Source organism: Chroicocephalus ridibundus, chromosome 4 (genome assembly GCF_963924245.1).
Source record: "Chroicocephalus ridibundus chromosome 4, bChrRid1.1, whole genome shotgun sequence".
Taxonomy (NCBI): Eukaryota; Metazoa; Chordata; class Aves; order Charadriiformes; family Laridae; genus Chroicocephalus; species Chroicocephalus ridibundus.
In genome coordinates this window covers 90262304-90289352 of record NC_086287.1, presented here as the reverse complement: position 1 = coordinate 90289352, position 27049 = coordinate 90262304, and the positions used below count along the sequence as shown (strand labels likewise).

Here is a 27049-nt window from a genome sequence, read left to right as displayed (position 1 = left end):
TACCACTGGAAAAAACTCAACCTGTGAAACAGGACTTGCCTGGACACCTAACCTTTACAATTAACCTCCCTAAAAACTGCAACACCAAACACAATGAAACTCAGTCGAAACTCCTTTCCTGAATTTTTCTAAAAGCATGAATCACCTATCAAGAGAACGAAAAACTGCCCTCTCCACAGCTCAGGTCCCCTTGATCCTAAACAGACTGCCTTGAAGCGATGAAACAACCCTAAAGCAGCAAATAAAACTAGCTGACATATAGTGTCAGTCACAGTTTCTCTACCCTAACATTTGCTTTTGTTTCATGATCCCCACCAACATATCCCCATTGTTTTTCAAAATACATAGTTTTTCAAAATATATCAGGAGGTATAAGCCAATATCCAGTAAAGGGTGGTACTTTCCCCTTCCCCACTCTGGCCACCTTAGGAAACACCATTTTGAAACGGCGTCTCAGCTCACCCTGAAGCCTGCTGCACAATGACACAGGCTGTCTGCAGAATGGTGTTATTTCCTGCAGTAACACAGTCTCATTCACACAATGAAACACACGCTTTGTTTTGCTTTTAGGAAAAGGCCTAAATGAGAGGAAATGCAGGTACTTTTCTGCACTGAATTACACCTTAAAATAAAACTCATGTTCCAGATAGAGAGCAAAATCATGGTAAAGTAATAAACATGGGGGAGGAGGGGTTAACATTCTTCTCAGTGTCACATGATTTCTGGCAACTCAGAGGTATGCAGCTGAATCCATTTAAAAAAAAAAAAAAAGTCTCCTTTGCTGTGGAAAAGCTATAAACCCACATCACACGTGGACCTGAAATGAACTACTGAAACCTCAAACATACAAAGCTACACAGCACACTGGGAGTTACAACCCATGGGACTTCTTTCACATGAGAAGGACCCGGTCCAAGGTCATTCTTTGGCTTTTGTCTGTTCAAATATGTGGCAAAGAGAAAAGCCCATGTAGCCAGGCCAATAGCTTAAAAAAAAAAAAAAAAAAAACAAAACAAACACACACACACAAAAAAAAACAATTAAAAGAAGATATAGCCCTTATTCCAAACCATTAGTTTGGCTTCCTTCTATATCTATCCTCAAGAGTATCTTCTGTTTCCTACTGTTGAAGTAACTCTTACACATGGTACTATCCTGTCACACCAGTGGCCTTCTCCTCCTCTCCCCCAATATCCTCAAATATCTCTGTTATCTCCTCTTCCTCTTAATATTCTGTTCTGTTCTCCTCATAGCTCTGACTCCTGCAGGCAAGAATTCATGTTATTGCTAGGACAACCCTATCTCTGGATACATCTGACACTGCTGCTGTGACTAGTTTCAAACTAGATACCACACACACCACCCATGTTCAGGCCCCATCAGGACTGAAACAAGGGAAGGCGAATCTCTTAAACATCTGCCCTGGATCTTCAGCAGCCCATGCTGAACTCTGCTTATGCAGCTTCATTGTTATGAATGCCCAAACAAGCTTTTAAAAGCTGGTTCTGGTCTGTTTACATTAGAGTGTAGTCTCTCCAATGCCAACACACTTCAGCAATGAAGGAAGAACTGGTGGCACAGCTGCACAGGAAAGCTCACAACAGTCCAAGCTGATGAGCTCCAACTTGGCTATGAAAGGGCAAAAACCTCTGTAAAGCAAGCAATCCAACATACCTGAACAGCTGAGCTGAATCCCTACATTAAGACTGGAAGGAGACAACGCCCTTTCTGCATTCTGGCAGGGGAATTTTAGGCTAAAAGCAAAACTATTTATTTTTCATCATTTACTTCCTCATTGTAGCACGTACATGAGCATGAGTGTGTGCTATGGACACACTGTGTTTAGCAAAAGGCAAAACTCAAGCTGTTAAAGCAAGAGCAAATGTGATTTTCAGGGGTCTTGTATTTCAGATCTTGGACGAAGAATTATTTATTTCTTTTCATTCCATGTTTGAATCTGCAACAAAAGTTCATTAAAAACAAACTGAACAAAGAGAGAGCTTCTTACCTGTTTCTTCTAGTTTGATCAACAGAATAGATCTGCTTTCTCAGCCAGCTTGTGGAAAGAGGGGAAAAAGAATAAAAGGTTTAATTCAAGACCCATAAAGAAAACACACCAAATTAAATATCAAAATCCATAGATGAGATTCAACAGAAATATTTAAAAGTCGTAAGATACATGTCTTTGAGTAAAGCTAAAACATTTCCAGTGCAGCATCTAAGGATTCAGCCAGCTTTGTAACCATATTTGAAAATATATACTTTTCTGCTGCTTAATACTGCATTTTAAAGCCACATAAACACCACAGGAAGGGGAAGGGTGGGCAGGACAAAAGAGAATGAGCAACCAGAAGCTGTAAAAATATAAGTGGATAAAGCGAGCCAGAACTTCAGCTAATCTAAACTAGAGTGACTCCATCAAGTCAATGATTTATGCCAGCTGAGGCTGCTGGCTCAAAGATCTAGTAGACGCATAAAAATTAAAAATTAGGGGTGATGGAGAGGCGTTTAGAGAACTTTAAAGAAAATCCTCATAAGAGTGTATGTCAGTTTTAGGTGCACAGCAAAATACTATTAGCAGCATTAATAATAAATATATACACACACAATTTGTCATTATTAAGCTTATGCTCAGTCTCTATGGGAATCACCCTGCTGCACAAACATAGCCCAGAACCTAGTAGTATAGTTTGTATAACAAACAAACCATACTATAGTATACTACGTACTGTGTAGTATAGTTTATATAACAAAGTGCAGCTCGCTGCAATACCATACAATAGATAAGAATAGGTAAGAATACTCTCCCCCCACCTGGAACAGCAAGTAGGCAAAGACAACATCAATGTCAAAGCAACAATTTGGTCAGTTAGCAAGCCAGGACAGGGTATTATCCTCACAACAGTTAACAGCAGTGACCACAAAAAAAAAAAAAAAAAAAAAAGTCAGCAGTGATGAAAAGCAATTAGGTATGGAGACAGCATTAAAAGCTTGTCAACAAAATTGGCATTCTGAGCATGAGTAGTTTCAGGTGCAACATCCTGAGAAGCACTGAGGGCACGGTTTCACCATCATATGACTGGCTGCGAAAAAGTAATCCTTAAAAACGTTAATTTTCAGCCTTGCTCTCTGAGTCAGCTGGTTACATTGCCATACAATGTAATGGGTCCAATAAAAAGCAGAAACCGCAAAAACGCACCTTGGAATTACTGGCACACAGGACACAAGGACATCTACTAGAGCAAGTGTACTGTGATTGCATAAGATATTTTAATTTTCCAAGAAGTCAACGCACACTTACACCAGATGTTCTTTTGATCTCATTAACAGAGTTTTAGTTTGGTTTGGGTTGGGTGTGGTACACAAAACAAGGTAAATTACAAGTCCACATTAGTGGATGCAGCAGAGTACAATTCCAGAACATGTATATGGCAAAGCAGACATGGAGAATTTCCATATGAGCTTTCTGCATTGTACATTAACTGGACAGTAGTTGTTCTTAAGGTACCTGGCAGGCACCACTTGCTGCACCTTAGAAATTTCTTTCAGCTTTTCCACTTTCAATTCCAAAGAAATGTCCAGCCTCACAAAGTGAAAATATATCCACCTACCTCTCTGTGATTGCAGGTGTGGGAGCACTCATGACCTCTTGATACAAGATATTCAAGCCACACAACCATTTATCAGCATCATCCTTAGAGTCAGCTGAAAAAAATAATATGCTATGAGAAACATCAAAACAAATCAACACAAAACCAAGACATAACTTGTGATGTTTAGATAAACCCTAGTATACAAAGCTGCTGATTAACTTTCTTCTTTGATAAATCTCATTGCGTAGTTTCATGTTGCTAACAATAAAACTAATAAAAAACAGCATAAATTTGGGGGTGGGAGGGTTAATTCTAGAAGCTCTGTTAAAAAATACCTCCTTTTAGAAGTATGCTTATCAGAGTAGGCAAGTTTCAACATCTCAGCAGAAAGAAAGTGAACTACTGCTGAGCTCTTGTAGTAACACAATCAAAATTCATTTTCTTATCTTCTATCTCCAAAGTGGCAAAATCCCCAGGACCTAGATCTAGAGCAACTTGAAGTGCACAGACAAAAGAAATCAGTGTGTTATAGCATAAAGCTAGTTCATTATATTCCAAGCAACCTACAAGAAAATTGTAAAGTACTGGCTTTTGATGGCCATAACCACCTCCTGTCTGTCCTAACCATGCCTCTAAACACAGATCGTTCCAGACTTGACTTAGGCAAGAACAGCTAAACCTAAAACTGGTTTAGCTCATATAGAACACATCTTAACACAAGTTAAAAAAGGTCTAAAAGTCCTTATGCGGCTTAACACTAGAAGCCAGGTACATCTTCCTCCCAACCTTACAAACTGGTTTATCACTGTCTTGTTTTGTTTTAAATGTAATCTGCTTTTCTATTTCCCAAACCAGAAGAGTCCTCTACATCACTTAACATGATCACATTTGGTAATGCTTTGACCCAACAGAAGCAAGATGATGAACTGCCTGCTAGGTACAGCTTTCCCAAGGGAACACCGGTTAAGCTGAAACCATTTTTTTTGGCCTTGGATGAGTTGTTACCATTACAGCTTTCAGCTGGGCAAAGCCCATTTGCTTTAGCATGCTGGTTCTGAAATTTCATTAAGGCATTCTTCAACTAAACCAGTTCTGAAAAATTATGTTCACACAGAAGCTGTAAACTGTGCAAATTCTTTTAACTGCCTTCAAAGCAAAACAGTTTCCCAAAAGATTAAGATTACATTTCATTTAAACATACTTTCAAACAATGCTTTATCCCCCGAGAATGAAGCTAGAGTCCAGCTTCAGCTCCCCATGGAAATGTTTTTCAATCAGTTACAATTTCGGAAAGAACACCCACGACCATTGCCAAACCAATTCTTCTCCCAAGACAATTCTGCCCTTTATGACAGCTACAATTCCCTTTAAGTAACAATTATTTTATATTGTTTTAAGAAACCACGACAAAGTACTTCAACAAGGAAAAGGATTTCCCCCTTAACTGAAAGTTATATCAAGTTGTTCCGCAGTTCAGTATTACAGCAACATATCTCATGGTACCAAGTATTTTCCAAGTATTGGCAGAGGCTTGGTTTTGAGAACTGCCATGGAGGAGGGACAGGGGGGTTGTTAGAGGAAGTCAGTCTGGAGGACCTGGCCCAGCTGCACTTAAGCATAGCTGCTTACTCAAAATTTTCACAGACTTCAGCCAACAACGGTAAAAATTATTTAATGTTAAAAGCCTGTAAGAATGCATTAGTCACGAGCAGTCTTTCATCTTCAGTGCATCATACTGCAAAAAAACAGTCTTCTAGTACTGCAATCTATAAGCAATTAATTCAATTTTTAAAAAAGATAGCATTAGTGTTAAAATGCTTACAAAGCACTCCTCTTTTCTCCCATTATGATTTTGCAATGAATTTAATGATTTAAGTGGACAAGTGTGTTCCTGCACAGGACAGAGAGAACTACCACTCCAAATAAATTGTCTGTATGATTCTAAACCCAGGATCCATCACAAACTTTTTAGAAGAGAAATCTCTTTGTAAACTCCACTTGCTAGAAACCGTATTCAGCCTGCACTATCAGAACTTATATCCCTTTTTGATGACAATGTCACCTCTGCTCTTCAGCATTGAAAACCTTACTACATACATTTAATCAGCAAAACCCTTGCTAGAAATGATTGAGCAAATCGGAAACTACACACACACAATACGCTATTTCAAAGGAAAACATTACAAATGGAGCAGTTCACAGACATGAAGGGCCAAGTAAAAGGTCTATCTCCAGATTTTAAACATCTGGGACACTCCTGAACTGCAGAAGTCAAAACTGCAGTGTTTTATGGATTACTGTTCCATCAATGTATTTGATTTTTTCAATCAGTAGGTTTAAAGAAGAAACAAAGAAGAAAAAAAGTACCTGCTAAGCTTAAGGTGTTGAGGACAAACTGGGTACCATAAAAAATAGTAAAGCAGTGTTCTTCTCGTTGCTTTGCTTTGCAACGCTCAAAGTCCTTTGAATTCTTTCCTGGGCGAATTTCTTTTATTTCCATCAGATCCACTGAAAGAAAACAACATTTAGTCAGTACAACTGCACTTATGTTCCAGCAGAGCCTGAAACAATAAGATAAACAACTCAAAGCATGCATACATATATAAAATATCTATATATATATAAACTTACAGATCTTTATTGGTCAAGAAATGGAAATTGCACCAGCTTGCAATCTGCAAATCCACAGCTAAATATATTACTGACTAACAGACAACAGTAGAGAAGGACCAAAAGAAGAAGAAAAATAACTTGTCATATTTTTATCATTTCACTATCACTGATTATCCATGGGCAAAGTGTATACACATAGCCCCTTTGGGTTACAGAAGAGATGATTTCACAAATGGCATTTACTCTAAGCAAGACATGACAACTGTTCAGAGACAAAAAAGAAAAGATACAACTTCTAACTTACCCATCTAAAAAATTATGCATCAGATCTTAGCTGACCTTGTCAGCTGGTCAGCTAGTGTAGTAACTGGCACTTGTAAGAAAATTATTTAAACTAGGAATATAAATAGAAAATCCAGCCTAATAATTAAAATGCATGTGAGCTTTTTCCTGGTCAACTCCAAAAAGATGTCTGTCATTTAACATAACCTGTTGTATGACTTTTAACGTGCCGCTTTTTTACAGAACACAGGTATGTATTACAGAGCATAGCAGAACAGGAACGCTGAACAAGCACGTATTTTCTCAAGTCAGCTCCCTTTTTATCAAACCCTTGCTACACAGCCTGCATAACAGTAGTGAGACAGCACTGAAACAGAAATATGTGCACTCTCAAGATAAGATGCTTATTAGAAAACTGAGGAAGTGGTTTTGTTCTGCCTGTGGACCAGACAAATAAATGGCTCTTCCCACTTCTGGACAGTTTTGACTTGAGCTACACGATGAAGAGTGAAGAAAAACATTTCATGGCTGCTATTGAAATGTGTTTATCAGACATAGCAAGATCCAAGGAAAAAGCTGAGGGTGCATTTAAGAACACCACAAAATAAAACCCCTGTTGTAAATGAGCACCTCACCAGTAACCGAACAGCTAATAACATAGTGGAAAAGCCCAATGGAGTGGGAGCTGAACGCTGGTTAAAGCTTCGGCCTGTGTAACGCTGGGTTTCGATGACGCGAACATGGAAAGGAAGGAGAGACAAGCAAGGAAGTTCATCAATAAAATCCTGATAATGAAACATGAATTCATCTTGGAATTTCTTATTCTCTGCAAAGTATCCCAGGCCAAACTTTCCACCAGGCACTCCTATCTACCAGTCATTAAACAACTTACCTTGGGAAAATGGGACCTCAAAGGTTAACCTGAACTAATAGTAGGACACAAGCATCTTTTGTAAACTATTTTTTCCCAGTGTAATTATCTTCAAGATAGAGCTTTTAATGTCTTGACCTCTGTGTCTCAGCCACCCTCTCAAATCATGAAAATATCTCCTAAGATCTGCACATCTGATTGGCCAAGGCCCCAAAATTTAAATGCAAACTTCTAAAATAAATTCATGACATGACCATAAGTGACCAGCAACCAAAAGCTCCTACTGATGACTCTGATCCCCTTAGCATCCAGAGTCTCACTGAGATCCCTAGTGTTACATCCATATATCCATCACAAAACGCCACCGTCTGAAAAAGATGATCTGAGCCCACCAATTCACATTAATATCAGCAGAGAAGAATCAGGACGCAGAGACAGAAAGTAGCCAAATGGAGAGGGAAGGAGGTGGCATGGCTGCAACAAACGGCATGGACTGCGCACCATGTTGGCTCATTCTAATCACGGGTAAGAGCAACCCCAGTCACCTCTTTCTGCTTTCCCTTCACCCAACAAATCGCTGCTGAAAAACACAGTTTTAACTTCAAAGTGAAGTACGCCTTTTGTTTCAGACTCCTATAAATCCACACACATAAACATCACACCACCAAGCCCCTCTCAAAGTATAAACCATAACCAGCGATAAAACAGATTTCACAACCTGCCTTGCTGTTGTCATTTCAAGTGGCTCTTACCTCATACAGACCTCTGAAACAAACACGCAAACTTACTCAATGTCTCCCTCAGTTACATATACTCACTACGCTTCTTTTCCTTGCGTTACAACCTTTCAACCTACCATCTCATTCTCCCACGTGAACATACGTGTATATACCTATAGGCACAAGGATTTTTGTATGCACAGGTCTCACACTGGTAACCATATTATTGTTTCTCTGACTGGTCTTTGAAATAGAGATTACTATACCCTAATTGCTAAACATTCAGTAAATAGACGAATGGTTCAGGAGGAGAACAAAATTTGGGGGGTGGGGAGAGAAAGAGAAAATTTTAATATAAAACACTCCTCAAATTCAGAATTTCACATTTGTGTACTTTTCAGGCAACCTATTATATATGTTCTACAAAATTCTGGCAAGATACCATTATGCTTACTTAAATAATATATGAAACATGTACAAAACACAGGTTTTCTTAAATATCCTTTAGATTTTTACAGAACAGAAGATATAATACATGTTATAGTTTCAGAAATGAACAGAAACTACCTGCATACATTTTAATGACATTTTATATTGTCGTTTAGGATGTGTTATTCCGTATGATTGAAAGACAAGCCAAGGCAGAAAATCAGAGGGGGAAAAGAGAGACACGCACAGCAAGGATAAATTTTGGTCCTGCGCTAAGCTCTGCCATCTCCCCAGGTAGGCTAGAGTCGCCTGGCGCCCTCCACACGATGCCCACTAAGTCCAGAATGGCTGATCCCAACTGAACAGAGAAAGGAACAGGCCAGGAAACGCTGCAACACATTTCAGACTCAGATTAGTAAATCAACTGTACCAACGTAGCTGTTACGCAGTTACTGTGAACTTTTTATAGCACAATCTGCCACTGAACAATTAAAATGCAACTTCATGCCTGTAACAGAATTACAAGCACAGCACCTCAGACACCCTATATTCTTACTGCCTTAAAGTACTGGAGCCTTCCTCCTTCCCAATCCCACCTGCCAATCTCAGAGCTGCATCCTGGCCTGGCTTCACAGACAGGTATTCCTGGGGTCTGACACACCTGAAAAAAGCACAGACTTGGACATATGCTGCTTGCAGTGTCAGATCAAATCCCAACATGCTTGCAGGTGCGATTTCCATAAAATAGTGCAAGAAGACTAAAGCATTTCCCAAGGAAACATAAATCAAAGTATGCCCTGTAGGGAAGTTGACTCACACCCAGCAAGACAGGGGGACACTCACAACACATTCAGTGCCCAGCCAAACAGTTTAGAAGTCTAGTGCCACTCTAAAACCCCTACAATACTAGTTATTTCCATGGATTAAAAGGATCTCCTTGGCAGCCTCATCAGTCACCTATTGATTCTGACAGCTCCCGCAAGTGGCTCTTTAACAAGACCGGACTTGAAGGCACCTTCAGTTACCATCCTGTTTCAGGCTCTGATCTGGACATGCAGCATTCGTGGCAGTTCAGAGCCTGAAGCTGCTGAATCTCAGCTCCTGCTGTTGTGTGTTGTTCGGCAAATCAGTTAATTGAATGGATCGTTACACTACCACATAGCTACTTTCCAAAGACTGAACAGATTAATTGCTCAGTGCCTTCCAAAGTGCCTGCTAGAGCTCTTCACTGCCATACACTTAACAATAAACTTTTGATCCTCAACACCTCCACTGATCTCCACTCAAATAACCTGGCAGCAGTGATCACATTTAGTCCCATACTTATACCTATGAATTGCTGTTACCTTTCCTTCAGTTACACTTAGAGGCAGATGGTAAAACAGAACTTGGATTCTACTACAGAAGGTGCTGTGTAAGCTGAGCAGAAGACAAGGCATAAGGTAAGTGCAGGTAGAGAACAACGCAAACAGGAGAACTGCAAAAAAAAAATTGCATTGTTGTACTCAACACCACTGTGCTCCTCATTCCAGAGGAGAACAAACCAGCACTGCCATTCAGAGGGAGATGTTCTGCCTCTGCCCACCCCCTCTGGGCTCACCCACCTCTGGTTGGGAGCGCAACCATTCAGCACCAGAACAGACAAGTGGGTAAGGGAACGGACCCTGCTTAAAACCAGCCAATGCCAACAGCAGAACGCCATATGTTAGCTGGAAGTGCCCATATAAGTTCACTGTTTGAAGGCATGTTTGCACAGGTCAGCTTTGGTCAAGTCATGTAACTTTAGTCTGGAAAGTCAGGCAGATTGTATATAAATGGGTAAGTCAGACAACCTTAGAGGCTGTCAACCCATCAAGGTATCCTTGACAGAAAAGTCTTCATAAACAGTGTAAAAGTTCAGCTGAGACTGGCATGATGGACTACAGAGTCTTGTAAGATTGGGCTCCTGATTCAAAGTCCCTGTGAGTCTTCAGTGTCAGTGGCCACAAACGATGCTTGATCAGAGCTCAGAGTTAACATACTTCACGGAGGAGAAGAAAAAACCCACAGAGAGATCTGAAGGAGGATTACAGAGTCAGAAATGAGGCCATGAGCATTATTTACCTCAGCAGGTATTTTCCATAAGTCTCAAGCAGGCTAAAGAGAAACTACTCATAATGTTTCAGAGAGGAAAATAAAGGACTGATCACCTAAGTGCTGTAGACCGAGACACGGGGTGGGCATTCTCTGTACGAATACATTTGCATTTTCATGTGTGTGTACATATACATATGGCAGCATTCTGCATTTAAGAACCAGTTTTCAGAATCCACGTGTTTTTGCAACAATTTGCATTACAAAATATTCCAAAGGTGGTTTCATTTTGGAAAGGCAGAAACTGTCCCCTGCAACACAGGCAGTATGTGCAAATGAGGGCCCAGTGAATTAAGAAAGCCTTTAGTATCCTTTTGCAAATGTACTTCATGGTGGTTAGTGAGGACAATGGCTTTGTTCTCACTTCTGCAGAATTAAAGATTAACTATACAAGGTGTGCCTTAACAGCCTGTTTTATTCAGAGCAGACAACGAAACATGGATCTGTGCAACTCTAAAGGGAATAAGGTGAGGCTTCTCTCAAAGAAGGACAAAGTCACATGAAAGCAGAGATCTGCAGCATGACAGTACAGATGTGACATGGAAAGTAGTTCACCTCATACAGTGAAATTTCATGCGACATTTAGTGCCCCAAGGAAGTCATCACAGGTAAGCCACAAAATTATCTGAAAACACAGTTACAAGGATGGAACATGAGAAACGGTGAGGTACACCCTGAGAAAGCACACATGACTACTTTTCCAAGGGGTCCCCTGGGGATTTAGCTGTGACAGTGACTGACGTAAGCTTTAGAGAAGTGCATCTTTTAAACCCAGAGGTTTTTAAGTAATCGGGTCACACAGAGCTCTTATGTGCGGTAACAACAAATTACCATTAAATTAACAACATCTCACTGGACTGCTCAGTAGAGCAACAACGTATTACAGCCCTTCCCAGTTGGAGCTCTGAATTCGAGGGGCCACATATCTCAAATGGCTATTGGTTTCATATTAATAATTGAAAAGCACTTTCACGAAATGACTTAAGAATACAGTAAAATTTACATGTGCCCATATAAGTTTACATTCATGCAACAACACGCAACAACACAAACCAAAAGTGTTGCCATGTAAAATTCTGACTTCAGGGAAAGTGTGCTGGCGTACCTACATCTTGCACTCACTGTGATCAACCACATTAGGGGTGCTCAGGTCTGTGAGGTTCATTCCATCCCTGTTTCGCTGCCTGGCCATGACAGGAAGTGTGGTCATTGTAAGTTAGCACTAGACATTGCAGAACTGAGCTGCTAAAGGGAAGAAATGATTTGAAGACAGCTAAAGGCTACACACGTTCATTTTTTCATTCGACCACAGAAACCAAGCTCTAAATACTCAGCTGAAGACCTACACAAAGATCGCCTGAGTAACAACTGAAACACAGCAATTTCAAAACAGAAAAAAAGGTGAATTTTAATGTTCCTTTGAAAAGATACTCCACAAAGAGCAAGAAGTGGATTCACTTTTGCAATGACATACTGCTTTTTAACAGTATTCAGTATACAGAAAGAAAATGACAGAATACAGACTTGTGGTTTTCCATGTGAGTTAAGTTTATTTATTACTTTATGTCTGAAACAGTAAGGGAATTCAGATGGAAAGAAATTCTGCTAGGAGTGTAAAAAAAGAGTAATTTATGAGAAATTAGCAATTAGCACACTCCTCAGCAGAACATGTAGATATTCATCACTTCACACAGAAAGGTACAGATGTTGTAAATGTTTATACTGTCTTCTCCAAAGGGAAAAAAAAGAAGTTTTCCACCACAGAGGAAGTTCACATTGGCATTAACAATTCTACTAATTAAATTACTTAGCTGTCAAACCAATGGAAAAAAAAATCCCCCATCTATGTTTAAGAATGTAAGCCACTTGCATAAATAATACCTTAGGTGTCAGTTTTGTAAGCTTCCTAAAGTATCTGACAGCCAAATGGTCACTAGATAATTTTTTTTCTGGAGTATTTTGCAATAGATCACGAACATCAAAAAAGATAGATGATCTTTCTTTTCCAAAGATTAAGGGATCAAAATATGATTTAAATCATTTTACAAAAGCAGGCCACCTCTTCACATGAAGAAAAAACAAAATTCCTAGGTAAGCAAGAGAAATCATCTTATGTCCTCAACAGAATCTTCCTTGAAACATGCTTGCTTGTATTACAGAGAAACACACGCTTGCATGTTCAAGGAAGGCACCGTGGATATGTCGGAGCATAAATTCTCCTGGCTGTGAATCATCACTTAACACAAGAATTCATGGAAGAGTATGCAGAAACTCACATATTTTCCAGTGACTAATCAAACTCTAGTCGCCACAAACTTTCCCTTAATAATTGTCCTTAAAGCACTTTACATCTGATAAAGAATGAAATATCCATTATGGATCAGCCTCCTGGAGATTTACGCCTTGCCACCTACTAGCTTAAACACCATAACCTGTTTGTGCCCTCACTTATTTATGTGCATATAAATGTCTATACCACAATACGAGGAAATTTGGGAGGTAGTACTGAAATGTACTCTCAGGCAGTAAACCCCAGGTGCCAGTCACACAGACATGTCTCTTAGCAGAGTACTGACAAGCACTTCTCACTCTTGGCCACCCCTTCCTTCCCCTCTGCCTTTCACTGCTGGCCCAGTAGTTCCCTCCACCACTATCTCAGCTGTGACAGTACACTTGTTTCTGGGCCATTCAGTATCCTAGCAAAGAAACAGCGCAGCAGAGTAGCTGCTGTGGAGGCGGAAGTGACCCCCAGATACCACGGGGATGTACAAGACATATCCTTTGTGTGACCAGCCTGTGAAAGTTGGAAGTGGGGAGACAACACAGGGTGTGTGCAACCCGAGGGCCACCACGGGGACCCACGCACTGTTGTAAAGGGTAAATATACAATAGCAATACACAGCAGAACCATAAGGAAGTGACACGCTGAGCAACACACTGCAGTAAATCATGCTGGTAAGTCACAGCTTCACAGTCATGTATCTAGTATGCATAAATTAGTTTCTGCAAGAAAAGGACCCACTACAACTTAAACAAGCAAATCAATTCCTTCCCTACAAAGAAACTGAAGCTTCCTTCTCTCAAGTATAGCTCTACTATAGTTACCAAGATCTGTAGTTCTTAAATTGCAAAGCCATGAATGTACAGTGGTCAATAAAACCTATGGGTAAACGATCCATAGCCAAGTCGTACTGGGTCCCACCTCCACTAGGGTATCACTCAATGAAAAACGCATTCCCCACCACACACTTTCCCCTGCTACACAACCAAAAGTGCCCAATGCCTTCCCTAGCACCAGGCAGCTTCTAAGTCAGCCTGTGGTACAGCAAGGAAAAGTGAGGGAAAACTGTGGTCCACCCTAGACTTCTAAGGGATTTACTTATTTTTCCCGGCAATGGTATCTGACCCCAGCTGCAGATCTAGTGCCATGGGGTTTAGACCCATGGCCCTGAAAAAAAGTTCTCCTTTATTTCTGCGCTGTCTTTTACACTCAAAATTCCTCTCAAATTACATTTTTACATTTACAATGCTTTGCAACAGAACTCCCATACTTAAACCAACTGTACAGAAAGAAACAAAGCACAAAAAACCCATGCTGCCTCAGAGTTAGGAAGCTGGTGTTATTATGCTTTTTATATATTCAATGGCCAGAGCAAGAGACTCCAGCAGACAGTCATTGAGAGCAGGAACTAAACTTTGCTCTGGAGAAGCCTTTCATTCTCTCAACACACTGTCTGGGCAGACAGGTGAAACTAGCCTTGTAAGTTATCTGCTTAATGTTAGGCTGTGAAAATATCACCTCAAAGTTACTTCACACACAGTCAGAAATACCATTCCTATTTATAGCCCTCACTCCCCCAGACCCCGTGCATTCTGCGTCAGAGTCACTAACCTTTCGCTGGGTCACTCTATCCGGGGGGCAGTACTATCACAACACTCACCAAAACTTACTTCTCATCCAAGAAACAGAGCAAATTTCTCATACTGAAATCAATGACAGGGGCTCCACTGAAACCAGAGTATAGTGTGCATACCAGGAAATAGAAATGGGGGGAAAAAAAACTAAAACACAATGGCTTCAAAGCATGGGTGATCTGAGGAAGTATTAATATCACACTGCAACATACAAAGCAGGGGGAAGGAGGGGAAGGAACAAACAAACAAAAAAAACCCCAAACAAACAAAAAGCCCACACAAATCCTCAATGGAAAAACATTTGGCATCAGAAATTAAACCAATCTTTTGGTACTGATGACCTAGGTAACTTCCGATGAACGGTGCTGAGATTCTGAGCCCCACAAGCAGTACCATTGCCCACCTAGTAAACTTTAGGTTACCTTTAACAGTTTAAAACGAGGACAATGCAGAATACAAAGAAATGCCATTACTAACTAAGAGGCAGAAGAAAAAGCTCCGACATTTTGTAGCCAATGTCTACAAGCATTTCCCTCAGATAATCTTAGAGCTATTAGGGCATCTAAAATGTCTCTATGTATAGAACAATAGCAAGCTGACTAAAAGAAGCCCAAGCATGGGTGAACACAGTCACATCTAGCGCAGACCTGCTTCCTTCAGCTATTTGCATAGCTCTCTGCAGGCCCACAGAAGGAAGCACATGTTGCTGGCATTCATTTTAATACACTAATGAAACCAGGCATGCCAAATGTCCACGAAAAAAACATTTATCAAAGGTGCATTGCTCCCTTCTATCCACTTTGGTTTTGACAATTGGCTGTGTTGGACCCTGCTGATGTAGCAAAGGCATATGAAAGGTACTCTGCGGTCTTAGCAGGTGACGAGAAGAGCAGCAGCACTAAAAACCTTCCTGGCCTCCACTAAACCGGAAAAACACTCCAGGACGGGCAGCCTCTCTCTTTCCATTGCTAATCTTTCCCCTTTCATCTAGAAGGAAAATTGAAGCTCCCACAAAAATGGAAAACATGGACAAATCAAATTTAACTTTTCTTGAAAGGTGCTCATTTACCAGTCTCTCCTAACTTTACAGGCTAAAGACACCCCACAGTCACTTAACTTAATCTTTGTTGGGGCCTACAAAGCATTACATTTTACAAGAGCAGAATCACAGTAAACCCAAGAAACACAGATTGTACGAGAGGATCAGAGCTTCCTTACATACAGCAACATATATACATTATACAGAGTTTCCTTATATACATACTGTCTTTGGCTGATTAGCTTGAACAAGCTTAAGAGCTAGCTTGACCTCATGAAAATTGAAATGGCATCCAAGAACTCACTTGACTTGAACAACTCTTGGCTGCACAGCTCTACAGAAAAGACTGTTCATGCACAGGTTACCAACACCATTAGGACAACTCCGGAAGGGCATGAGCCAACCCTGATGGGCTGTTCCTTCCCCTCTCTTGCAGGTGGGCAGGGAGGACTAGCACTAGTGGAAGAGCTGGTACATAACACTCCCTCTCTGATTTGTAAAGCTAGAACTTACCAGAAGCTAAAATAAAACTCTTTATTTGAAGAATTAAGAAATTGTGTAACGCCATTCTCAGCATCGCAGTAACACCCTAGCTGAAAAAAAAAAAAAAAAAAAAAAGAAAAAAGTGGCCAAAAACCTCAGTTGCTCTGTTAAAGTGAGAAGACTTGATACGTATCAGATTAAAATTTGGCCTTTTGAATTACTGTTGAAATAGCATATCTCTCCCTAAAGGACACAAACAATCTGAAAATACAGAGGTTCCTCCCCAGTTCATTCTTGTTAGACCATTCCTTTTGTACGTGGTGACTCAAGTCTTTCAGAAGGTCAATATAAAAACTCCAGTACTTAGACATTGCATGATTTGAGTCACACAATGAAGACAGAGACTGTTTAAAGAAGATTTCCTAGCCTTTGTATATCCTCACTTGTTACCACACCAAAGGCCTGGGACTAAAAAGAGTTTTCTAAAGAAAGGTATCTCCATTTTACCTACGCATCCAGAGAAACGTATCTGCACGGAGCAGGAAACAGACATAATTTTAGCAACTCTTTCACTCTATTCTAAACAGAAATGCAGACAGGTTTTTAAGGAAAGGGACCTTTTCGAGACCAATGCAATTTAAAATACAAAGTACTGACACTTTCAGGGCCATGGATGTCTAAACACTTACATCAGTACAGCTAACCCTACATCTCCCTGGCATGGGTCAATTTATTCCATAAGAAGAGTAGCTACCTTAAGCCTCACAATAACCAAAAAGTTAAATCACTTCCACAACAGTACTAACCAAACTTGAAAAAGGCCCTTGTAATAATTATAAGCAACTCTGGCTTAGAGGAATTTTAGCCTCCTTCATACATTTACAGTTCACCAGCAAGAAAACGAGCACTATCACACCCAAAATTCCCAACAATGTACAGCGCAGTTAGAGAGAGGGGAAAAAAAAACCAACTTTTTTTTCTTAATCTTCAAACAAAGAATATTAAAATAAAGTATAAAAGTTGGTCTCTATCCTCTCTATTAGCTGCCTATTTTTGTGTCCCAAAGCTTAAGAATTCTCCTCGTTATCTGATTTAGAAACACTATCCCCATAGCAGACGCAAACATCCATTTTTCTGCCTTTTGTAAAAAGCAGTTTCCAAACTTGAGTTAAAAAGCACACACACACACAACAGGAAGCCATCTTAACTTTCCCAATCATACTTAATATAAATTCTTACTGGACTGTAGCACACGCAAATAACAACCACTAAGATGACATCACAAATATTATTTCTTGTACAGTACTAGCATATTAAACAATGTAATACTTGAGATAATTCTATGCCCTCAGCCTCTAAAAATAAAAAGAACAAAAAAAGCTCAAATGTGTTTTTTATTTTTCACAAAGTCAACACAATCCACCAGTGAATATTTGGGGTCATTCACATATACAAGCCAAAGCAACTCTTCTCCCACAAAGTTGATCCCATCTCCTCAGTATAGCTCCAGAGAAATAAAAAATTTAATTCCCCTGTCATCAGTATTCAAGAAGCCCATCCATTCAATTATCAAATATGAAAGTTTCAAATCAATATTTTTTCCACTTTTCAAGCAAATAACAACATTTAAGTAACTAAATAAATAAATAAAATATTTCCTTCCTCTTCAGCAAAAACACTGTCAGCAAGTTAAAGCTGCAGTGACTTTCATTTCACGCAGAGCAGATACTGTCCATGGTAAATTGTAACAACTGTTCATATCATATTCTGAAAAAATGCCTGTGAAATAAGTCTTGGTTTTGGGCAGATTCATTGCTTTTTAAGGCAACAAAACAGTATTTCGCATATTCGTGCTTCAGAGTATGACATATTCTCAGACCTAAAGTTTCCATCGTTATAAAGGTCACTGAAATGTTGCTCAATTAAAAAAACTGCTACAGTACTATAATTTTCAGTGAGAGAGGCAGACAGCCTTTGGGCAAGTCACAGGTCTGTAGCTATATTCCCTGTTCTAGTAATGACTGACTGCGTAACTGGGAGCAAGTCATTACCCTGCTGGATTATCCAGGTGTTAAGAGTCAAACTATAATGTTCACCTTTCTTTTAAAAGTGTTAAAACCTATGCATAGAGCAAACTATTTAATTATGAGGATGTATTACCACAAACACACACCACCCCCAGGAAGCTTTGATAAAGGAAGATTACAAGTCAAGCACTGAAAAAGTTGACCCCAAAATCTGGAATGCACAGGCTGTATAGCTTTAAATTTGGCCCCTCTGTGCAAATGGCTACGATAAGACTTCAACTATATGATCACATATTGTTTTTGCCAAAGTACTCTAATGCCTCGCTCACGCACTAAGCGGTGATTTTCTATTTTGTTTTAATTTTATTGCTCTGTGCATAACCGCAGGCTTTATTTGCTAAGCATATTCATGCCACGCTCTCATAACTGAATTATTCACCTCCTCTCAGGACTTTTTTTTTTTTTTGGCACACCTCACTTTGGGATCTGAACATATCAGAACCAGTAATGTACTTGCATTCACACCCGTCATTAGAGACCCTCATTTTTCACATGACAAATTGGGGCACTGCAAGATTATGATTCAGACTACCTGTTAATTAGGGTGTTCAGACCTATTTATTTTTCCCAGAACACTGCATATGACCACATTTTCACCACCAATGATAAAAACATCCTCCAGACAACCGCTCTTTCATTCCACTACATTACATTTCCAGTTGCAGGTCCAGCCTGCACAAGGAATGAGACAGGAACCAATGGAAACAGTAGCAAACAGATATTTAATACTTGTAAGTAAGGAGCATGAAGGGAAGCTGCACAGAGAATCCAAAAACCATGCAACTTCTCAGGGCCTATCTTTGCAACCTTACAGATTGATGCATTCTTAAGTTACTGTGTATTTATGAAAAACAAACAAACAAACAAACAAACAAACCTTCTAAAAATCCACAATTCAATGGACAAACTCCATTCTCCTCCTTCCTGGTTTCTCTCACGCTAGTGCGTGCTCATACCCAAGGGGAACACCAGGAACATGGTCCTGTCTGTTGCACCACGGCAGTAACTGGTGCCAGTTGCAGTTGCTCTGTGCATGGGTAGCACTGAAACAGTACAATATATACCTGCTCAGGCTTCCCACCTCTCCAACTTCTCGTCACAATTTCTTTTCCCAAATAGCCCCAGTTCCTCAACTCTAAGCTTCTCATATTAGCTGAGGCTGACCAATAAATTATTCTGGCCATTCAGGGAAACAATTCAACTGTTTTATTGAAAACAAACACCATTTAGTAGTTGCACAATAAAATCATGCCCGTAATAAATTCCTAAAACTTACCATATAGTCATATGCAAGCACGGTAATTACACTATACCAAAAGGAGCCATACAAATCCCAAAAAGCAAATCCCATCTCACAGTTTCATTCTCCTAAGTACTGTCCAATAATGGTCCTAAATAATTATTTCTATCCTGAAACAGCAAATTCCCTAGAAAACCAGAAAGTTGAATTCATTTTCCTTGTATTTGCAGTTTTTTTTCCTTTGGGAGAGAGAAGGGGGAAAGAAGTACTTCTTGCTTGGATTTACAAGACATCTTGATGCATAACGATGGAAAACAATTGTCACTCAGTAAGTCAATTCAGAGAACACAAGCACCACGGTATTCAAAGATGAAAGCTTTGAGAACGGGGCATAGGGTAAAAGCAAGTTAATCATATTTAAGTAGTGTTAGATACCTAAATAACCAGGTGCAGAAGATTCTTCACCTACATTGCAACAATTATGAATATTCCAAGCAAATTACCAAACTCTTTTCAGCCAAAAACTTCATTATGTTAACAAAGGCTCATTAAATCAATATTTGACAACTACATCAATTTATTAGTAACTCCAAATTCAGGTACACTTTGCAAATACTCACAGAAACCTTCAATCTTGTCAGCTGTCTTGCTCCATGCTACCTGCCTGGTTTCCATTATGACTTGAATAGTTCTCCTTTCTGGACTACTCTTCTTAAGACTGAATACTGTCATAACAGTTCCCAACTCCAAGGTCCTTTTGATCTGGCTTTTCTCATACTCTGGCAGCACTCCATAGTTTATACTCTTTCTGGGCATTTTTTTTTTTTTTTAAATCAAACTTTTATGGTTTTCAGTGTCCTGAAAAGAGAAAGAAAAGGGAGAAAAATCAATATTTAGAATAACATTTTTATTTCTTTAAAAATTACATTTGTGTAAGTTAAGGCTACCTAATAGAGACTCCCACCCATTCAAATACAAGGCAGATACACAGCTAACATTAACAGCATCCTTGCCATTTTATCCTGAAAGAAAGCACGAACGGTCTTCACAGAGGGCAGTACTAGTGACACTTCGGTGCCATGCTGCTGCAAAATCTATTAAAAACAAAGAGCTGGGTGGAGCAGCTGCTGTATGCAATGAATTGTGATCTCAATTTCTCAGCAAGACCAATGCCTCTCTTCTAGCTGCACCACAGCACTAACTGCTTCCTCAGTCTTCTGTTACAAACCTCTTCTAAAGGAGCAATATTTGGTATCTCTGTGGCATTTTCTGACATATTTTCTACACTTTCTCCTAACCAAAAAATAGTATAAATGCAATTATACTGCACAAATTGCTTTGACCATAGCAGTTTATTTCACTTACCAAGCCTCCAACTTTTCTGCCAGTATAACTGGCAGCCAAGGATTACTCCCTAGGACGGTTACACAAGCAACTCTTAATTAGACAGCCAAAAATGTACCTCGTACAATTTTTAATAGAATCCTCTTTTGTAGTATCTAGCAGGTTTTCTGTAGCAAGTATACCATTTAAAAATTAGACATGCGCATCAAATGTAAAATGTAAGCATAACACATCACATATTCTGTCCAAAGGCATTTTTACCAAAACAGCACCTCATAGCACTAAGAAGCAAGAATGCACCTCTGAAGCCTTCAAACAACAATACCGTTTTTTCCTGAGAAAATGGCAATCATTACTGGTAGGTCCAAAGTAAGATAGACTTCATAAAATAAAGTTCAAACTCTGACTGTATTTATCTTGATTTGAGGACTTCAGGAGTCTCCTCAGACATCAAAAAATGTGTACTTCGACCCTACCAAATTTCTTTCAAGCATCATATCTGCTTTTATTCCTTTTATACAGAGTGAGATACCTTTGCTCATGGAGATTTTCTCTAACTGACATAGAGACAGAAGTAGCTCTTATCAGAAATCACCATTCCTATGGAAATTTCTTTATTGTTTTAGGGTATTTGTAGAATTATGCTCCATAAAAACCTCATGAGTTCTATGCAAGCTGGAAGTTAAAACTTTCCTTCTTGAAACTGACCATGATTTAATTTCCACCACTGTGAGAAATATCTGGAAATCCGTTTTGTCCTAAGTACTGACAAACTAGATATCAACACAAGAAAAGAGGTATTTGGAATAGACTTGAATCATGCTCAAAATCTTTCTACTCTCCCAGGATTACGTTTTTTTTATATTCCCAATACTATCTTCAGATAACCAAAATGCTGTCCCCAAGGTGAACTGCAGTAGGTTTGTTCTTCTTGCCATGTTTTACTAAGGAAGCATCAATTTTCTGCCTGAAGAGACCTCTGAAATCTGAGAGGCCTCAAAGGCTCTGCAGCCACTGTTGCTGTCTTCTTGATATTACATGAAGGAGATTAACATTAGGAGGAACTAAGAAGTGCTGATGATTGAAGCCTAGCAATCCACCTACAAGATAACACAAGAAAAAATGACATCAGCTTGCATAAGCTCTTATACCCTGACCTATATAAGAATTTAAACCAGGTAACTGACTGTCTGTGAAGTGTAAAGAAAATGAGGGGAAAATATGAATAAATACAAAATACTGAAACAAATCTTGGCTACATATAAAAAGTCTCAGTTTATGCACGTTTAAAGCTTCATGGCTGTGTTTCTCCTACACAGTCTCTTTTTCCTTACACACATCAGGTATTTGTGCGCGTACCCTCAGGACACATCTTGGCACAAAACAGCCAAGAGAGATGCGTAAACAGCAGCTCTCAAATATTAGCAAGTTTCTGTGCTTTGGTCTCCCACACACCATTGCCATCAAACAGCTAATTACAAGCTTGATTAGTCCTCAGCAAGACTATTTGCAAATGGGATGCCCTGGAACGTGCTCTTTCATCCATGCACAAAGAAGGAAGCGTATCATTTTCACACAAGTAGCAAGACCTCCTGCCACACAGTTCCCAACCATCCCCCTTAACCACATCCCTGAGCAGGACAGATCTAAAGAATCTCACTGCACATGCAGCCACCAGCCACGGCATCTCCTCTGGTTCTCTTCCTCTCTCCCCAGTCCACTACTCTCCATCACAAGCAGTTTCAGTTTCCGTGTTGATAGCTAATTCGACCGTGCCACTTCTCGCTTCCCCTTCGTAACTTCTTCCAACCCTCCTCCCCCTCACCCCATGTCACTGTCTCCTGACCTGCTCTTCACTAAAGAGCGCTCTTTTCTGTTCTCTCTCACGAAGACCACAAAACAGTCTTTCACCATCATGTCACTAACTGCTTGCGGTGCAATCTGTCTGACTTTGAAGCTGCCCGGTGCAATCTTTCCAACCTCTTTTTACATTTTTCAATAAACTTCTTTAAACACTTCAATAAACACTTTTTTTTGTAAGTTAACAGAGAAACAAACAATAGTCCCTTCTTACTTGCACAGTGGCCCCATCTGCATTGCCCACAGTGAACCTGAAGTGCTCTACTGCAGGAACCACGTCTCACTCCATGTTTTGCAAAGCATTATACAGGTTATTTGGTGTTTAATATCTATAAGCTTGTTATTGCAATAAGAAAATGGAGTACCCTTTCTTTATAATACTGAAAAACATATATACTCCAATTCTACAACTGAGAGGAAGCAGACAACTTTTTAAGGGTAGTAAGCAATGGTAGATTTTAGACAGAATGTAACTGATACTTTTTGACTAACTGGAACTAATCAGATAATCATTTAAATTATCATGGGCTTGCATCTGACAAGACAGCCATAGTCATCTTGTCTTGATACAATGACTTGTAGTAACAGAAATGAAAGGAGGATAAAATAAAAAATTAAATTAAAATCTTTGTACACTGCCCATTTTTCCAAAAAAGAAAAAAAAAAAAAAGAAACCCTGTCTTCTCACTGTGCTCTTTTCATTAAGAATTGTAATAATACGAACATGCCATGATTTGGAACAAGGTTTAACTATTTTAGTAAAACTTCACTGCAATAATAAAAACCTCAACTTCTAAATGCATAGTTTTTTAGGAGACTGTAACAAAATACACATCTGCTCTGCCTTTTACAGTACAAGGTGTAGCTGTAAAATGACACATGACTTAGAACAACATGAAAAGGATTTTCTAAATGTAACTACTTAATAAAAGGCAACGTAGCATTTTTTTTGAGAGATTAGTCCCTTAGTACAAAGGAACTGCCTCTCAGAGGTGGCTTCTTAAACAGTTTCCGCTGAATATAATATACTGGACTTCCCCTTTTAAAGTTGCTCTTTCTTCCAGAACCAGAGCGAATAGTGTTTTCAGTCAAATTTAAATCTTAAGTCATAAGGCAAGTTTTTAGCTTACTATGAAATAATACTGTAGCTGAGGACATCTGCTTCATCAGTGAAAGCTGGAAAGAATATCATAATATTTGATTTTGAATTTGAACTGACTGTTCCTGTTTTGGCTACCTGCTCCAGTTTAAGAATAACATCACAGAGCGCTTCCTAACAGTAAAACACATTACACCTCCTAAGAACTAATGGGAGCCATTGATATTAGACCTAATCTTTTTAATACTAAGAGTCTCCCCTTCACCCACCCACAGGTGTCCCTCAGCCCTCTAACACCCATCACTGCACAGCTATTTGAACCAACAATATTTCTACCCATTCACGCAGCAGAAGTCCATAATGACCCTCATTACCCCATTATCTGGATACCTCTAAACCAGCGGGGCATGAGCTATGAGACACCCTTACGTGCAATACAAGCATTGCTGCTCTTCTACCAAAGAGTTACTGCAGCCTAAAATAGAAAGGTCCAGCATCACTTACATGATTCAACAAGCCAGCTAGAAGTAACAAAAGCATATCATAAGCTCTAGTTTAGACACAGACACCAATATATGACTATTTCCCCTTGACTGTAGGCACTACAGGAGCAAAACTGCGATGATGTCCTGTACCACATGCAGAATTGGGGCCATTTGTTACTGTTTCTGTAAGAGTAGTTTCTATATTGTTTTTTATTGAAGAGCCTCAGTAATCTGGACTAAAAAGTCAGACTCACTGCAAGTAACCAAGTAAACATGGAAAAAAACCCATATTTGGTCTATCCAAAAACCTGTATATTCAGTTTTACTTCATTTCAGTACTTCGGAGTTTCAAAAACAAAACCTTCTTATCTGAAGATAGTCTACAACTCTTAACTCTATGATCAAACAAAGAGAGGAAAAGCTGTAGTAAAGGCAAACTACAAAGGTACAGGCTAACAAAGAACATCTCACATAAGCACTGCTGAATCCCTACTCTGCTATAACTTCTCTCATATGACACAGCAGGTGCTTTCCAGCACATATGGTCAACCAAGAAGTGCAATCCAAAGTTTGACTCCAGTCAATTTCTAAGTTTTCCCGTATGCTGCAGGCACTGAAGCCTCCATTTATGCAAAAGGGCTGTTGCATCCTCTTCCCCTAGCCCTGCCTTTGGATGCATTTAGGATGTAGAATTGTCTAGGTTGGAAGGGACTTTTCAGAGCACTGAGTCTGACATCACCTCAACCGAGCAGGCACTGCCTCAGCACTGCACCACCAGCACGGCCATCCACCAGCAACACCAGTTCATTACCACAACACTAATAATTAATAGCAATCAACACACGGCTCCTTGCACACAGCTTTGCAACACAGCTGCTGCCCTCGGAGTCCTGCGGTCTGGCCAAAAGCAGGGGAGGGAACCGCAGTCAGACAGTTGCCCACCTGCCATGGCCTGGCAGGGACAGAAGCCCTGGGCCCAGGCTGTGGCCCTCACCCCTGGGCAGAGCCCTGCAGGGCAGCTGTCGGGCACCAAGAGCTCCTTCCTTCTTCTTCCGCAGCCCGGCCTTCGGCGGGGAAGGTGCAGGGCAGCAGGGTCCCCTCAGGGAGCCCCCCCGACTACCTCCTTCCCTTCAGGCCAGGTGCCCTCCGCCCCCCGGGCCCTACCTCTGAGCCCGCAGCCCCTCGCCCGCTCCCAGCCCTGTCATGCAGCCCCTCACGCCGACAGACCTCTGCCGCCCTCACAACACCCTCCCTCACGCCTACCATCCCCGCCGGGCCAAAACCGCGCAGGACGAAGCTGCGCTGCCCCAACCCGGCGGCACCTGCTGCCGCTGGGGCCCGAGCCGGCGGGCCAGTGCCGCCGCCGCCCCTCCCCGTCCCGCTGCCGGGCCCCCCTCACCTGCGCAGCGGCGGGGAGCTGCCTCCAGCCGGTGCGAATGACAGCACCTCGTCCCGCCGCGCCTCCCCGGGACTCCCACTTCTGCTTCTGCCCCGACCGGGAAGGGGCGGGGTCACGTGACACCCCCCCTCCCGCCGCGGCCACCTCCTGCCGCGCGGGGCCGGCCGGGCCGGGGCGGCCTGAGGCACCAGGCGCCGCCGCGGGCTCTGCTCGCCCGCACCGGGGACCCTCCGCGGTCCCGGCCCGCCACCTCCCCCGCGGCTGGTTGGAGGCGAGCTCCCTCCTGCTGCCGCCGTCCCCTCGGGACCCCGGGCGCGGCCCCGTTCCCCCGACCCCTCAGCCGCCCCCTGAGGCGGGAAGCAGGGGCGCCGTGTCCCCCCCGCTCCCCAGGCCCGGCCGCTCTCCCGCCGGTTGAAGTTTATATGTTCTCCGGCTCACCTGAAGCGGAAATTTCACTGGTTCGGCTGAGAATCGTGAGATGACCGAAGGGTACCTCGAGACAGCAAGTTTAGGAAAAGGCTTTAGGACTTCACTGTCACTGGAGTTACGTTTGCAAGTTAAAATTGTCTCACTTTATGGGATCCACTACAAAGTGTGTTATACTGCTTCAGCTTATGATCAGCAATACTAAAAATATTTCCCAGTTTGGGATTCAGGAGAGCAGTGGTAGGACGTGACAGGCTGTTTCCATGTCAAGCCCAGACGCTGCCGTGAAATTTGAGGTATCGGTCTTCTCCCAGACCTACTTGATGAAGCTGCAGAAAACACTACATCTGTAGGCAGAATATCAAAGCCATCACAGGCAACAAGTCACACCAGTTCAGAAGAGCACAAAACAAATGCCTAGAAACCAAAGCAGGGATGGTGCAGTGTCTGCAAGGAACAGGTTTCCCCGTTCAGAGATCTTGGCCATTACTGCAAGGGCTGCTCCACGTTACAGCAGCAGAACCCACGTTCCAAACGCTGCTTCCCAAACACTGAGGTTAAGTCTGGCAGAGACAGCTCTTCATCTCCCCTCCTTACAACACTGGTAGCAGGCACAAAGGAGTGAAAAGGACCTGTCTTTTAACAGACTAGAATCTCATCTACTCTACTGAGAGAAAACAACGTTTTCCATCATTTCAGTCAGCTTTATAAATGGTTGAACAGTACTCAAACATTATTTTTGATTAATATTTTCACCCTATACATGCAGAAACATGCACTGAAACAAAGTGATAACCTGGAATGGGGTCCCAACAAGTACTGCAACAAATACCACCAGCAATACTGCCTAGATGCTCAGGTCAGAAAAAGAAGAAAATGTCCATTGTACGCGGCAAAAGCTGTAGGAGCAATTTGGGAAACTCTTCCCAAAAGCAAACTACCTTTATCATGGTTAAAAGCACCAAGGGGTTTCAAATGAGTATGACTTACCAGGAACAGAACTGAAGAGTGCATTCAAAATACACCACCACA

General features: G+C 41.0%; 1 protein-coding gene across 1 annotated transcript in view; it reads right to left on the bottom strand.

The window, feature by feature from the left end:
• The window catches only part of PLCG2 (phospholipase C gamma 2), a 69455-nt gene extending 43766 nt beyond the window's left edge, over positions 1 to 25689 (bottom strand). Inside the window, exons 1-5 of the mRNA XM_063334699.1 lie at positions 25592 to 25689; positions 20025 to 20262; positions 5961 to 6101; positions 3612 to 3705; positions 2009 to 2056 (exon numbers count right to left, since the gene is read on the bottom strand). Coding sequence (XP_063190769.1) covers positions 2009 to 2056; positions 3612 to 3705; positions 5961 to 6101; positions 20025 to 20220 — 479 coding nt within the window. The 5' untranslated portion in view covers positions 20221 to 20262; positions 25592 to 25689. The remainder of the gene's footprint in view (positions 1 to 2008; positions 2057 to 3611; positions 3706 to 5960; positions 6102 to 20024; positions 20263 to 25591) is intronic.
• Between the last annotated feature and the right edge of the window lie 1360 nt (positions 25690 to 27049).